This window comes from Lepidochelys olivacea, assembly GCF_965140295.1.
Source record: "Lepidochelys olivacea isolate rLepOli2 genome assembly, chromosome: 26".
NCBI classification, from domain to species: Eukaryota; Metazoa; Chordata; order Testudines; family Cheloniidae; genus Lepidochelys; species Lepidochelys olivacea.
The window spans coordinates 12,043,905-12,059,569 of record NC_140436.1 but is presented as its reverse complement, the minus strand read 5'-3'; the positions used below and the strand labels follow the sequence as shown (position 1 = coordinate 12,059,569).

General features: G+C 44.8%; 1 protein-coding gene across 2 annotated transcripts in view; it reads right to left on the bottom strand.

The window, feature by feature from the left end:
- Positions 1-3,027: 3,027 nt before the first annotated feature.
- Positions 3,028-15,665, bottom strand: part of LOC311513487 (hexokinase-2) — a 62,772-nt gene continuing 50,134 nt past the window's right edge. For both annotated transcript variants that reach the window (XM_084615361.1, XM_084615362.1), the window contains 3 exons: positions 13,640-13,795; positions 9,478-9,711; positions 3,028-8,166 (listed from right to left, as the gene is read on the bottom strand). In XM_084615361.1, the coding sequence (XP_084471487.1) occupies positions 8,022-8,166; positions 9,478-9,711; positions 13,640-13,795 (535 nt within the window). In that variant the 3' untranslated portion in view covers positions 3,028-8,021. The remainder of the gene's footprint in view (positions 8,167-9,477; positions 9,712-13,639; positions 13,796-15,665) is intronic.

Here is a 15,665-nt window from a genome sequence, read left to right as displayed (position 1 = left end):
CTACAGGTGATCAACCCTTTTGAAAAAAAATCACATCACCGGTCTACACCGCTTTTTTCCTGGAATAGCTGTGTGGGTTGCAGGTTGTGTGTGTGTTTCTACCTTAATAGCAGGCTAGATTATTCTCCTTCCTGTACAAGGATAAGCAATGCCAGTATAAACACCTGTATGCTGGTAGAGCTGCATCCACGCGAAGGGCAAGTTGACACTTAAAACACAGCAGTACCAATGCAGCTAGAGCACTTAAGTGAAGACACTTAGCCCACGTCCCCGAGAGGCAGTCGCTCTATCGATGGGAGAAGCTCTTCCGTTGACATGGAGGTGAAGGTCGGTGTAACCAGATCGCTCAGGGATGTGGATTTTTCACACCCCTGAGCAACACAGGTACACCGACATAGATCTGTAGTGTCCGCCTGGCTTACGGGACTTTACTGCTACAGCGAAAGCAGGGAACGATACCGGTACGGTATAGTTAACACGTACATCCTGTGTATTCAGACACACACTCAGGTCTTATTCTCTCTTTCCCTTTGGCCCTTTGGCCCCAAATGAACATTAATTAGGTCTTGTTGAACTTGACAATTTAAAAGGCCAGCCCTTCTCCGTTTCCTTCCAGGCCAAACTAGGCTAGGCCCAGCAAAGCTCAACACTGCAGACTTCAAGGCAATGACAGGTCAGACGAAATGGCTCCCAAGAGGGGTACAAGACCATGCTCCTCATTTTACTAAGTCCCAGCAGAGGGCTGCATGCTTGGGTTAACGTCAGGAATGGTGGATCCTATCCCTTGCTCTGCCTATGGCATGCTGGGTGATCAAGGGCATGGCTCACACCAGCGGGGTCTCTGGTTGCCCATCGATAAAACAGCCAAGAACAACGCACACCTGCATTTCAGGGGATTGCGATGTTCAACTAAAGTGGATGTGCAAGGAAAGAAAGTCGGATCTAGGCCTTTTGGGGCTTGGCTATGACACATATAAGGCTGAATAGTGCTCATTGTGGGAGCTTTTAAAGGGTTTTTCTTTGCTGCTTATTTTTTCTTCCTTAGATATAGCCAGAATATCAGGTCTTCACTTGCTGCATTTTGTTGGAGAACTTTTGGCATTACTCAAAGAAACTGGCCATTTCTTAGCCCTTAAATGATGGGGAAGGGCCCTTAACCCTAAAATCCCTTCTCTAAAGCACTCTTCATAAAAGCGTAAACACTCTGAACAAGACCACTGCCATTTTCAGATCATCGGATTTCACTTCGCTGCTATTGCGGATGTCAAACGTATTGTATTACCCAATAGCACCAGAGGCCCCGGTCAAGATCAGGGCCCCATTGTGCTGGCGCCATACAGACATGTAGCAAGAGACTGTCCTTGACGCAAAGAACTTACGATTTGAAACAAGACAAAATGTGGGAGGTGAAACTGAGGCATGCAGGGACAATGACTTGCACGGCTGTGGTGGAGCGAGAAATAGAACTGACAAGCGAAGCATGTTCCTTAGTATATTAGGCAAATATGTTCGGGGGAGAACTAGTGTAGGATTTGGGAATAGAACCCGGGCCTCCTAACTCCCCATCGAGCGCTCCAGCCACTAGACAGCACTGCCTTCCTAGTACCTCTTCCAGGATTGGGAAGCCCCTGGCTTTCTAGTGTTAAGAAAGCATTGACAAATGTGGAGGGGGGGAGGAAACCACATTTCAGGCCTCCTTTGTGCATCACACAGAATTAAAAACAGGGCAAACACCCTATTCCTTGTCTTGGTTTCATTTAGAAACATTACAGTGGCCCATAGAGGATTAAGCGATCCTTGAAAGAGAGGTGCTAGACGAGTGTTTATATATTTTCTCTTCATACGCCTTGAAATGTACAAACTCCAGCACCAGAGCTTAATAGTCTGTAGTATGTCAGGAGGGTCCGCTGTCTCAAGCCCTCCCCTCCCCGCACTGTGGCTTCAATACAACTAAATGAGTCTGTATTGAAGGGCCTGTGTGCTCACAGGGGGTCTCAGGAAGCATCACATCAGCAAGACACCATGTAGGCAGAAGGGGATGATCTGTGCGGATCCTTTGAAGGCTGGGCCTTAATTAAGGTTCTGTCCACGTGGATCTCTTTGCGAGATGAGATTAAGATGTTCTGAAACTATTTGAAAAGAACCACACAAGCCCAACCAGATAAAGTTGTGCCTTGGGGAACAATTTTTATTTGTCAGAATAATCATCATGCCTTGGGGAAGCTGGAAGTACAATACCATACTAAGAAAAACGGTATGAAAAGTACAAAAATAAGGAATCCTATGTACGGCAGTAAATTACTAAAAATAAATATTGTAAACACAAAAACAACAGAACAGCTGAAATCTACAGTCAATCATTTCTGCTAATAGCTGAACGATCTTTGGCTTTAAATCAAATCTCTTCCTGCCCCTTAAGGAGCCCATTCCGAAGACCTCGTTAAGATGCACTTTTCTTTGTTTCAGGCCAATAAAGAGAGTCCAGACTGTCTCTGGGACTAGCTCACATTTTACAGGAAGTCTGTGAAATAACCTCTCTCTATCTGAAATATACTAGGAGGACTTGTGACACCTTAGAGACTAACCAATTTATTTGAGCATAAGCTGTCGTGAGCTACAGCTCACCTCATAGGATGCATACTGTGGAAAATACAGAAGATGTTTGTTTTTAAACACACAAATCATGAAAAAATGGGTGTTTATCACTACAAAAGGTTTTCTCTCCCCCCACCCCACTCTCCTGCTGGTAATGGCCCACCTTGATTAACATACACATTGTAAGGAGAGTGATCACTTTAGATAAGCTATTACCAACAGGAGAGTGGGTTTGTTGGGGGGTGGGGGGTGAGAAAACTTGGATTTGTGCTGGAAATGGCCTACCTTGATTATCATACACATTGTAAGGAGAGTGATCACTTTACATAAGCTATTACCAGCAGGAGAGTGGGGTGGGGGGAGAGAAAACCTTCTGTAGCGATAAACACCCATTTTTTCATGATTTGTGTGTATAAAAACAAACATCTTCCGTATTTTCCACAGTATGCATCCAATGAAGTGAGCTGTAGCTCACGAAAAGCTTATGCTCAAATAAATTGGTTAGTCTCTAAGGTGCCACAAGTCCTCCTTTTCTTTTTGCGAATACAGACTAACACGGCTGTTACTCTGAAACCTGAAATATACTATGAATCTTACAACACAAGGTCACCTCCAAAAAGTAACGCTCCATCTTTAATGACGGCTTTAAAGCAATAAGGAATAATAATTCTTATCTCTTTCATAGCATTTTCCTCCCGTAGATCTCAAAGTGCTTTGCACAAAGAATATGCAGTATTATCCCCATTTTACAGATGGGGAAACCAAGGCGCAGAGATTTTTTGATTTTTTTTTTTTAAAAAAGGCCCTAATTTTTAGTGGGACTGAACATCCACAAAGCCACTGAGTTCAGTTGGGGTTGTGGAGGTATTCTGAGGAAAGCTTATGCAGAGAATCAGTGGCAGAGCCGGGACTAGAACCCAGCTTTTCTGAGTCCTATTATCCACTGGACTATGTTGCCTCTGAAATATTCTACTGCAATTTAGAGACTTATTAGATCGTGCGTGTTGCTTAAAGGCAGATTTCACTATAATTTGCACCTGGTCTAGCTCATTCTGCTCTGAGATCTGCAGGTTAAGGTTCTTCCTACCATACACAATATTGCATAGTTTGTCCAATAAAAATTCCATCCAAGGTAACAGCCAAGTGAATAATTTGTAAGGTAGAAAGAATGGTTCTCTCTCTCTTACCCCTGGCAGCTAACATCCGGGAGAAAAATAAGTGCCGGCTTGCTGAAAGTTGAATCCCTGCCTTTCTGGAGAAGAAATAAACCTTACAATAAAGAGAACAAAGAAAATGCATCTTAATGGGAACGAAAAATAAGCCATCCTGAAACGTGTGGCAACATTTTCTTAGTGGAGGAAAGACAGAGCAGCGTTGAGAATCAACGCCCGTCTACATGATCTGATCTTCCTTTCTCATTCTGACACACATTAATACAACACCCCATTGTAATTTCTGGTTTAGAAGTTACAATCCCGCTTTGTCATGTTTCTCGGTTCCATTTCACATCGGCCAGCTTCTGAACCAAGAACAACGTCCCCCTGAAAAAGCTGCATTCACAACCTGCCATCAGCTATAAATTCTTAATATAGTTCTCCTAGCTCCTAAGCTGGAAGGAATGGTAAGACAGTAGCAGCTTTCTATATAGTGTACTGATGCTTTCTCTTTCGATACAGAAAGGTGCACAAACTGTACTTTTAAAGCGAACAGAGGAAATATTCCGCATAGACACAACTGAGCCATATGCCGAAGACATATATGGTCTGGAGATGATCTGCTGCAGCTTAATTCAAGTGTACCCAGTGCATCCCTAAGAAGCTGTACAAGGAGGTACAACAGGCAGATGGGTCCTGAACTATCCACCCCAGATCCAAATTGTGGGGAAGCTCGGAGACAGCCTTCGCAACTAGCCCATTGCTCTGTAACTGGGCAAACCAAAAACTCAGATGGGAATTCCCTCTGAACTTTGAGAAAGTTTGGATCTGGCTCTCACAACTTGGTAGCACAGAGATTTTAAAACAATACTTCCCACATGGAAAGGCTTTCCTTTTGCACTCAAGAGCGCCCACCTCTTTGCAGATCTCATTGAGCCTACGCTGGGGAGAAATCCCACCAGCCACATAAATACACACTTGTCAAGATAAGAAAGCTCAAAGAGAGTCCTGGTAACTTATCCTGCTGCCATTATGCCTGTTCCATTTGCAAGAGAACAGGTATTTGGTGCTGAGCACCACCTAAAACATGTCGAGAAGCCTTCCACTCCCAAAGTCAATGGGAATTGCGGGTGCTCAGCAATTCTGGATCTGACCCTCATTCAGAGAACTTAATGTAGCTTTCCTTGCTCACCCAATTAAGTGCCATTGACTCCAATGGGACTACTCACCAAAGCCCAGATCCAGCAAAAAACTAGCACCTGCTTAGCTCAAAGTGCATGAGTAGTCCCATTGACATCATGAGATTACTCCCATGCACCGAGTTCAGGGGGCACTTCAGGGCCGAGCACTGCAAAGCCCATTAAGAATCAGTGAAAGGACGCCCATTCACTTCAGTGGTCATTGGGATGGGCCCATAAGCAAGGGGTGAAGGACCATGCCCAGGGGCTGGTTCCATCTTGCAACCCCTTATTCATGCAAGTTGATCCACTCGCGTCAATGCAACTCCTCAGGTGAGAATTAAACCATTCGCACAGTCGTAACCCACTGTACTGCAAGGAAACGGGGCAGCCAGCATTGCCAAGCCCCTGAATCAGCAGAGCACTTAAACATGCCCTTAACCTTAAGTCACATACCCAAGTGCTTTGCTGAACCAGACCCCGAATCAGCTACAAAAAGGGATTGCCTTGGCCCCCCTATGTCATTGATTGCAAAGAAAGCATCTATGTTAAAAGTGAACTCATTCACTACTGGTGAAATACAGTATACAACCGCCGGATAATCCCTTGTCTTCAAGTTTATAAATATATCCCCAATTGTAACCCTCTCCACTGTACAGTAGATATAATCAAAGCAAAAAATGCCTTGATCAGTAAGCAAATACTAATAATCCCAGTAAAAGAATCACACACAACTGCTTGGTGTTGGATGAGATGGTTTTCTGTTTTTTTTTTTTTTTTTAAGATAATTTATTTAAATTCATCTAAAGTTTCTAAACTGGATGATTCTCTTACATTATTTCTGTACACATCAATTTTGATTTTTCCATTTCTTTTATACTGTAATCGTGTGGCTTATAAAAAAATATAAGTATTTAAAATGCCAAGAGACACCTGTGGCGTGCTTTAAAATGGTGCTATTGGAATGGACACCCTATATAGAGATTCTTTTGGTAAAGAAGTTACCCCAAGCAGTATAAAAATATACAAAAAAAAACAAACAAAAAAAAATACACACAATTCTATATCCCTCCAAACGGACGGTCAGTTTGAGGTTTTTATGTGTATATCACCAGACGTGTGTTACCTCGTGTTAAATATTTACAAAAAAGTTTGTGCGAGGGTGGGTGAGGAATTGCATAATTGTGTGTGTGAATTTGCTGGTTTTGGAAACAAGAAATTGGAGAATTGAGTTCGTCTGCACAGGTTTCTGTTGGCAAAATTATTAACTCTTTATCATAAAAGGCAAAGTGGTGGGGAGAGTTCTGCTCCACACAGCAAGCCTGCTGTTAGCTTTGGGGATGCCAGTTTGGAAAACCAGAAGGATTTTGAAATTTTGGGTGACAAAATTACCTTTATTTCTTTGCCACTAGTGACCCAAGCTCCTGCACCCTCACACACGTGTTTAACTTTAAGCAGGTTAGTGCAGCCATCAACGGCAGTGGGTTACTCACATGCTTCAAGCAAAACACTGTGCGTGTTTGCAGGACTGGAACTGAATCTTGTAAGAAATTCCGGCCTGATTCCCAACTGGTGTTGAAGCCAATGGTAAAACTCCAGTTGCTTTCAATGGGAGCTGGAGGCGAAGAATAACATATTTGCAGAATAACCCTTTAGATTAAAAACAGCTAGAGCCTAATCCTGGTTTATTCCAGTGAGTAAACCAAGGACCTGCTCCTGCACTGCTAAAGTCAAGGGGAATTTTGTCACTGACTTCAGTGTAAGCAGAATTAGGACTGTGCTTGCCTCAATGGGGGCTTGCTCCCATGAGCAATGATTACTCATGAGTCAGAACTAGCAGGATCAGACTCTGAACTAACTAATTAATTTGTTCCCTGGCTGCTGCTATTTCTTTTAGTGCACTAAATACATGGCCTTCATACTTCCATTTCCCCTGATAATACAAGACCTGAAATGACTGCACCCCTCCCGTACATCGGTCCTCAGAAATTTCAGTCCTTCCACCTTGCTCCCAGACAGTTACTTTAAATAATAATAAAAGAGCATTCTGCACTAGTCTCTCAAACCACATTAAAACTAGTCCATAACAATCCCCCGTTCGCAACTATATACATAAAAGACGTAAGATCTCTCGAAACATAAATACAGTGCATAAATCCAGACGTGACCTATGGGGTTTTTACGAATAAAGATACAGAGCTAGTTCACAGACAAAAATAAAACTAAACTCACCACATCAATTGAGGGCACAGTGTTTGAACGGTTGTGGAAGAGAAACGGTTCATTTCAGCGATGTTTTTTTTCTATGCACGCATGCGCCAGTAGGGGCCGCCAATGGCTGCACTGGCCAACTACTATATTAATAGGAGAGAAGCTGGGAAATGGGACTACACCCTGAGTCCCCAAGTATTTCCAGGCACATGCTCTGCTGGTCAAATTAAAGAAACACCTTTAACTTGATCCAGCAGGTACTTTAATATTACTCATCACTCGTACGGACACTTTGTATCCTTCGGCGCAGATTCAAACGCACTGGTTTAAATGCTGCGCCCTGTGCTTTTAAGAGCATTACCATGACTTTCATGGAAATAACACAGCCTTGATCAGGGTAAAAGACTAGTGGAGGTCTTTAACCCAATCTTAAACGAGGTTTTGCTTTCTAGTGTGCTGATGTTAAGACTTGGACATATACAAATAGGTATTGTTTACTACCAAAGTGACAATGCAGTGTCTTAATTGCTCCGGCATTATCCTTCTACTGCTAAAGAACAAACGCCATTGCGGCTGGGGAGGGAGGATTAGTATTTTAAATAGGCTGCGGTGAAACAAAGAGGGCTTTGACTGGAAAAGTAGCTACATGCCCCGATGACACTTTTAGCTTTACTTGATAGGTAGTTTTATGGCATGCAATAGAACTCCTAAGAAAATAACTTCGAACACACGGCATCTCCGGTCTCAGTGGTGGTATCTCGATAGAACAAGCAAAGCGAAGAGTCTTAGGAGCTTGAGGAGCAGGAGAAGGAGTGTGTGTTGGAGGGTGGGAAGGGGGCCGCTGGTTTGCTCTGTTAAATCCAAGCCTTCCGAAAGACCCCTCTTATCGCTGCCCGGCCTCCCGGATCCGGCACGCCACCGCTGTGATGAGTGCCGCCCCCTTGCCGCTGCCATCTTCTGATTGGAGGAAGGTCACTTCGCACTTCGGGGTCAGCTGCCTCACCGTTTCGTGCATGACTGAGGAGAAGCTGCAGCGGGTGGAGGAGGACAGGAATGAGTATATCTATCTCTGATGCTCCCCATCTCGACCCTAGGGTTTGGCCTCAGTTCATTTTAATCTTGGCTAAGAGGATGGTCAGAAGAACAAAGAGTTTCCCCCCAGCACTCCCACAATGACCATCTGGATGCATCATCTGTGGGGAATGAACCTGAGCCCTCTGCATCTAACAGCATGATCTCTACTGCTTGAGCTAATGGAGTAAGGCACCCATAAACCTCTCTAGGTGGGCCAGCCAATCGATGGAAAGAGAGGCCCACTCTGTATTGAGGTGGGTTACATTAGGCACCATCCAACAGTACAAACTTGGACCTGAGCAGTCAGGCTGTGGACTAGGGAGATGCTCTGGGACGTGGTGAGGAACAACACCTCCCAGTCCGGCAGAGAGCCATTTCATGCCACTAGTACAGCCTCATGGCTATAGTTGGTACCTGCTCTTTGTGAACGAGAACAACAAAGAGGATTTCGTCCCTGACTTTCGAAAAGCTGAACTGCCCAAAATGACATCCTCAAAGCTGGTCTAGCCCATAATGCACTGCACAAGCCATCCCGGGGCAGAGGGAAGAATGCTTCTTGAGCCCTGCACTGACTCAATTAGCAGTGAAAATGCAGACACAGCAACATGGTTATTCACAAACGAACGGCAGTCATGGACATTCAAGACCAGCTGGATACAGTCTTTAAAGCATGTCTCCTGGTCTCTAAAGTATGTCTCCCAGCCCTTTCCTAAGTGACCAAGACAAGGGTGCTTCCACCCCTTCCCTGCAGAACATATTCCATCATCTAATGGATCAGAACTCCTTCCTCCCCCGCAAATCTGGCCTATTAATTTCATCCCACTGTTTTAGGGCTGCTTGAGAAATGGTCACAGATTTTTGGCAAAAGATTTAGAAACAAAAATCTCAGTTTTGCACGGACTTTTACAATTTTTTCATCTCAATAAAATAATTTGTTTCGACACAAATTTTTCCCCTTTCATTCACCCCTTTTTCAGTCCCTTGGGAAGGAGAAAGGGGGGGAAACCAATACCCCAAAAGTGAACATTTTTTTCATTTCAATGTGAAACAAATGTTTGGTTTCCATGGGGGGGGGGGGGGGGGGGAGAGATACCGAACTATATGAATATTTTTGGATTATCCAGAAAAAAGGTGGATGAAAAGTTTCAACCAGCCCTGGTTCTTATGTCTGCCATCGTAGCCTGCTTGTGACTGTCGTATCTGGCCGCTAACGTCCCCTTGGAACAATCTCTGGCCTCCGGGGACTCTCACACAGGGTAACTTACTGAGGGTGCAGTTTGTAGAGTGTCCCGTCCACACCAACTGTGACCTTAAGGAAGTCCAGCTTGCGGTTCTCCCGGATTTTATCCACCACAGCTGCCATGCCAGCACCACAGAGCTGAGCAGCACGCCGAGCTACCACAGTGCAGACCTCCTTCACGATGATACTGTCATCACACGTGCTCTCCAGGCCCAGGTGCTGGAGGATGGAGCGGACCTGGAGCAGAGCAAGGCAATCGCTGGAGGAAGGCAGACAGGGCAGGATAGAGGCATTAGAAACGTAAAGAAAGCCAGCTGTCGACATCAGAATGCAGGGACAGTCTGAACTCAGGATGCCTTTGGAAGTATAATTCTAATCTAAAGAATGACCTCAATTCATTCCTTCTCGGGCAGCATGACCTGTCATAAAAGCTTCTGCGGGCCAGGTTCTGCCTTTGGTGCAGCCCCACCGCTTGCCCTGGGCGTAAGTGATCAGAACTCGGCAAAGAATCCTGTTGATGATGCACAAGGAAGAAGAGATTTTCCAACTCGTTCTCCTGCAGCTGAGCTGGTTCCGAGGGACTAAGAGAGTGAAAAGCAACAAGGTCTAGATTTTTAAAGCCTGATGCTTAACAATCTGTCCCACCTTGTGTTTAGCTTGGACACTCTGGTTACCACCTCTGGTCACTATACGCTGGAGGGTAGGGATAGGATACAGAGGGACCTAGACAAATTAGGAGATTGGGCCAAAAGAAATCTGATGAGGTTCAACAAGTGCAGAGTCCTGCACTTACGACGGAAGAATCCCATGCACCGCTACAGACTAGGGACCGAGTGGCTCGGCAACAGTTCTGCAGAAAAGGACCTGGGGGTGACAGTGGATGAGAAGCTGGATACAAGTCAACAGTGTGCCCTTGTTGCCAAGAAGGATAACGGCATTTTGGGCTGTATAAGTAGGGGCATTGCCAGTGTTGGATCATATTAAAGAAGTTCTGTATTAAAATCACAAATGAGTTTGATTCCCCATAGTTTAAATTCCAGGGTATTACTAATTAAGAGGTCTCTTGGTTTTTGGTACTGTTTCTCTCCCTCTGTGTGTGAAACTTGCAAGCTGCTAATCGTGTTAGTACATTCTAAAACAGAGTCTGTTCTCAAAGCAATTCTTTGTAACAACAGAAACAGCACCCAGAGACTCCCCGCCCTTTTGTTGTATTCATCTTGCTTTGTTAACAATTGTGATTAAAATAGAGATAGAGGATGTACGTGGATGGATGCTTGGTGTGGATAATAACTGAATGATCAGGGAGGTGCCAGCCTAAGAATCCAGTGTCCATCGGCTGAAGAAGGCGTCAAGTGGAAACAACCAGAGGGCCCTCCCGGAGGGCAGACTGGAATCCACCCAACAGCCTCAAGAATGGGCGAACCAAAGAACAAGATAACATCTAGCAGCACGGAGCCGTCAGGAATGTGCTATCTGCTGATTGATTCAGCAACAGCATGATGAAGCAATTCCCATAGACTGGCATAGGAAGAAATTCCTATAAAAATGGACTCTAGAAAGTGAGAACTTTGGGGTCTGATTCTGCAAAACAACTTCCAGGAGCATCAGATGAGCATCTGACAAGGCCCTGCTCACTCCTCATGTCCAGGCCACCTGGCCAGTGGCTTGGCATGAGCAACTCTAAGGCTGGTAACTATGATAACAACCTTGCAGAACCTGTGTGTGTATGTTTGTATGAATGAATGTGTGAATAAATATGAAATTGAATGGAATGTTATAGCTATAACTAACTGCTTACTAGGATTCTTTCTGTATTCACAATAAATGTGACATTTTGCCTTTTCCCCTTTAATAAGATCCTGCTGGTTTTTATTTTATTGGTATAACACCAGCAGATCGAGGGACGTGATCCTTCACCTCTATTCGACATCGGTGAAGCCTCATCTGGAGTACTGTGTCCAGTTTTGGGCCCCACACTACAAGAAGGATGTGAAAAAATTGGAAAGCGTCCAGCGGAGGGCAACAAAAATGATTAGGGGACTGGAACACATGACTTATGAGGAGAGGCTGAGGGAACTGGGATTGTTTAGTCTATGGAAGAGAAGAATGAGGGGGGATTTGATAGCTGCTTTCAACTACCTGAAAGGGGGTTCCAAAGAGGATGGATCTAGACTGTTCTCAGTGGTAGCAGATGACAGAACAAGGAGTAATGGTCTCAAGTTGCAGTGTGGGAAGTTTAGGTTGGATATTAGGAAAAACTTTTTCATTAGGAAGGTGGTGAAGCACTGGAATGGGTTACCTAGGGAGGTGGTGGGAAAAACCTTTGAGGTTTTTAAGGTCAGGCTTGACAAAGCCCTGGCTGGGATGATTTAGTTGGGGATTGGTCCTGTTTTGAGCAGGGGTTGGACTAGATGACCTCCTGAAGTCCCTTCCAACCCTGATATTTTATGATTCCAGACCTGAGGAAGAGCTCTGTGAAGCTCAAAAGCTTGTCCCTTCCGCCCATTCAAGTTGGTCCAATAAAAGATAGGACCTCACCTGCCTTGTCTCATTTTGTTTTTGAAAAGGTATTTAGGTGATGCTCCAGTCAGTGTTGCAACGCCTAAGTGACTTAGGAGCCAGCCTCATTTTCAAGAGCACCTAAGTCACTTAAAGTGCCTTTCAAACTTAATGCTTCTATTTGTCACTCAGCTCAGCAGAGCTGACTGAATACCCAGGAGGCAGATCTGTTGGGTAGTAACGGGGCAGCATTTCACGTACAGTGGGAGTTCCAAAGGGGTCTAAGGAAATTAGACACCCCACTCTCACTGGATTTTAATGAGATCTGGGTACCTAAATCCCTTTGGTACCTTTGAAAATCCCTGTTTTTCCACTCAGCAGCTCTCACGAGTGTGAACTAAGTTTACATCATAATCAGAGTGGTGATTGCTTCATAAAGCCCCTGATTATGAGTGCAGAAGTTGCTCCTCCAGTTAACAATAGCTTGTTAATATCTAGTGCAGCGGGAATAGAGAGCTCTGCAGTCACTGCTTTGGTTCTTCCTCCACCACCCAAAACACCCACAACTTTGACAGTGTCACAGCCAGAGCCCTGGGATTCTACCTAGTTATTTACATGGAACTCATATGTACATCTGAGAATTTGGAAGGATTCTGGATCTAATATGACTCGGATGAAATTCCACTGACTTCCTTAGAACGACATTAGAGGCTCCTGATTGCTGCTTGCGTGGCAGATTTTTGGGAATTTTGGAATTTCTTGTGGAGTTTTATCGTGTGAGTCAATCAGGAATCAGAGCCTCTTCCTACCCCTCCCCACGTTCCCCCAATGCTTTAATGGATGACATTTTTTAAAAACGGCAACAGTTAAAGATCAACACTGCAGCCGAGCAGGGCGTGCAAGGCAGCATCCGCGAGTAACCACACAACAAACTGTAGCATGCGTGCGCAAGAAGGAAAGTATTTCAGGAAGAAAACATTGCGTCAGTGATATTACAAACAAATAGGGATTAACAGTCACTGCTGCGCGGGGGACTGGTTGTAATGCAGCATGAAAACCCTGGGCATGACATTGTTCTGCAAGAAGCAGACCCTGCAAGGGACCGAGTGGGATAAGTGGGGGCTAGAATCCGGCAAGCTGCTGAACGCTGAAAACCACAACTGGGCAAAATGTTTTGTCTGACACGGGGGGGAGAGACAAAAAAATATATATACGGATTTGGCAACACCAAAACATTTCGCCAATCATTTCAATTTTAAAAAAAAAAAATCTGAAAAAATATCAGTGTTTTATTTCAAAATGTCCTTTAATTTTATTAAAAACTCCAAAATGGTACGAAAAGGCTTGAAATCAAAACAAATTGCTCAGTTTCAGGTCATATGACACTTCGGTCTATGAACCCCATAGCAATATTTCCATTTGCCAAAAATGTAAAAAAAATTACATATATCAATTATGGTGAAACATGAAAACTATTTTTTATCCAATATTTTGGAATAAAATATTGAACCGAAAAAAATCTATTCCTCTCCCCCCTCCCCTCCAGCTGTACTTAAGACCTTGCTAAATTTCATTGTATATACTTTCCCCAACTCGATTACATCCCATCTGTAGGAAAGGAGCAAGTGTCTTCGTTCACCCACCTTCCCTTTCTTTCCAACCCCTCCGTTCTGTGTCTGGAATCTCACCTCTCAATTTGAGACAGGAACTTCGTCTCAAATATCCCCCTGGTCTTCAGCCTTTCGGAGATCCGCCCCCGGAACAGCAGCCCCCGCTTGGTGAAGTCGATGAGGATGTTTCGGACAATCTCGCCCAGGTACATCCCGCTGATCATTTTTTCAAACCTGGAGTTTGTTAGGATATAGATATTCAGGCCAGTCGGTAAAGGCCTGTACTCTAAGAATGTAGGTGTATTCTTATCACTTGGCTAGTTATAGAGGTATAAAAGAAAGAATCAAAATCACCGTCTGCCGGTGTAAGGTCCTTCTCTTACTGTGACAGTCTGAGGCCCTGTGCTTAGGCTAAGGCCTTTGGCTAAGCAACAGAGGCAGCCATAAGCTGGGAAGCGACCGGTCACATCCTCACATTCCAAACTAGTCACATTGAAATAAGGTGCTATAGGGCTGTTAGGAATACAATCCTGTCCTGATAATGCCTGTCACCTCCAGAGAAAGGGAAGTGCCTAGAAAATGTAAAAGGAAACTTAGTTTGATAGCATCCTGTCTGGCAAGAACTCACTTATCAATAGCTGGGATGTGAAATCCTCACTTCTGTATTGTTTTGTCATTATAGTTCCCACTTTGCTATTGTTTGTCTGTATAATCTCTGTCTGGTTCTGTGATTGTTCCTGTCTGCTGTATAATTAATTTTGCTGGGAGTAAACTAATTAAGGTGGTGGGATATAATTGGTTACATAATCGTGTTACAATATGTTAGGATTGGTTAGTTAAATTTCAGTAAAATGATTGGTTAAGGTATAGCAAAGCAGAACTCAAGTTTTACTGTATAGCCTGCAGTGATCAGGAAGTGAGTGGGTGGGTGTGTGGGTGGGGGAAATGGGAACAAGGAATGGGGGTAAGGAAATTGGAATCACATTTTGCTAAAGGGGGAAATGGGAACAAGGAATAGGGGTGGGGAAATTGGAACCATGTTTGGCTAATGGCAGGAATGGGAACAGGAACCCAGGTGTAAGGCTCTGTGGTGTCAGAGCTGGGAAGGGGGACACTAAGGAAGGAAACTGGAATCATGCTTGCTGGAAGTTCACCCCAATAAACATCGAATTGTTTGCACCTTTGGACTTCGGGTATTGTTGCTCTCTGTTCATGCGAGAAGGACCAGGGAAGTAAGTGGGTGAAGGAATAAGCCCCCTAACAGAGATGAAAAGGTCCAGCTGAGCATGGGGTAGGAAGGACAGGCTGGGGGTAAGGCAAAGGACTGGGACTCTGGAGATTTTGGTTCCACGCCCAGCTCTGCCACCAATTCCCTGTGTGATCTCAGGCAAGCCACTGAATCTTCCCCCCAGTGCCTCAGTTCCCCACCTGTACAATGAAGATAATACTCCCCCCTGCCTTAGCTCAGCTGCAGTGGGGTGAGAACCACCTGGCTCTAGGATGGGTTTGTAGAGGAATTCTAGACTGCCCTTTAAATACTTTGCGTCTCTCACAGCACCTTCTTTCCAACGATCGGAAAACAATGGGCTGGATTCCCCTGCCACTTAACAAGGGTGCACATCAGTGTAAACACCACACACTTCAGCAGTTACTCCTGATTCGCACCAGGGGGAGAGTGAGAGGAGTATCGGGCCCAGTGAGTTAAACCTGACACCATCCCAGTCAAGTTGTAGCACGATCCCCCCGCACGCTGTGGGGGAAAAACAGAGGCACAGAGAGATGAAAAAGAAAGATGATGCTCACAGGGCTTGCTCCAGCCCCCTGGTGTCAGTGAGAACAGGGTCAGGCCCTTCGCACTAAACTAGCTGACTTTTTCGTAAGCGTCCAAATTTCCATCCCAAGTTCTAGCCTCAGTTCATTTTAAATTCTGCCGAGGCGATGGTCAGAAAAACGGGGAGGAATCTTCGTGATGCTCAGGTACCATGTCATGAAGCTAATGGGACAAATCCTAGTCCCTGGACTGCAGCCCAGGATGTGCTAGAGAGATCCCTGAATGCCATGTGTTCTCCAAGAGAGCGTGGAAAGCACGGCAGTCTTCAAAGCT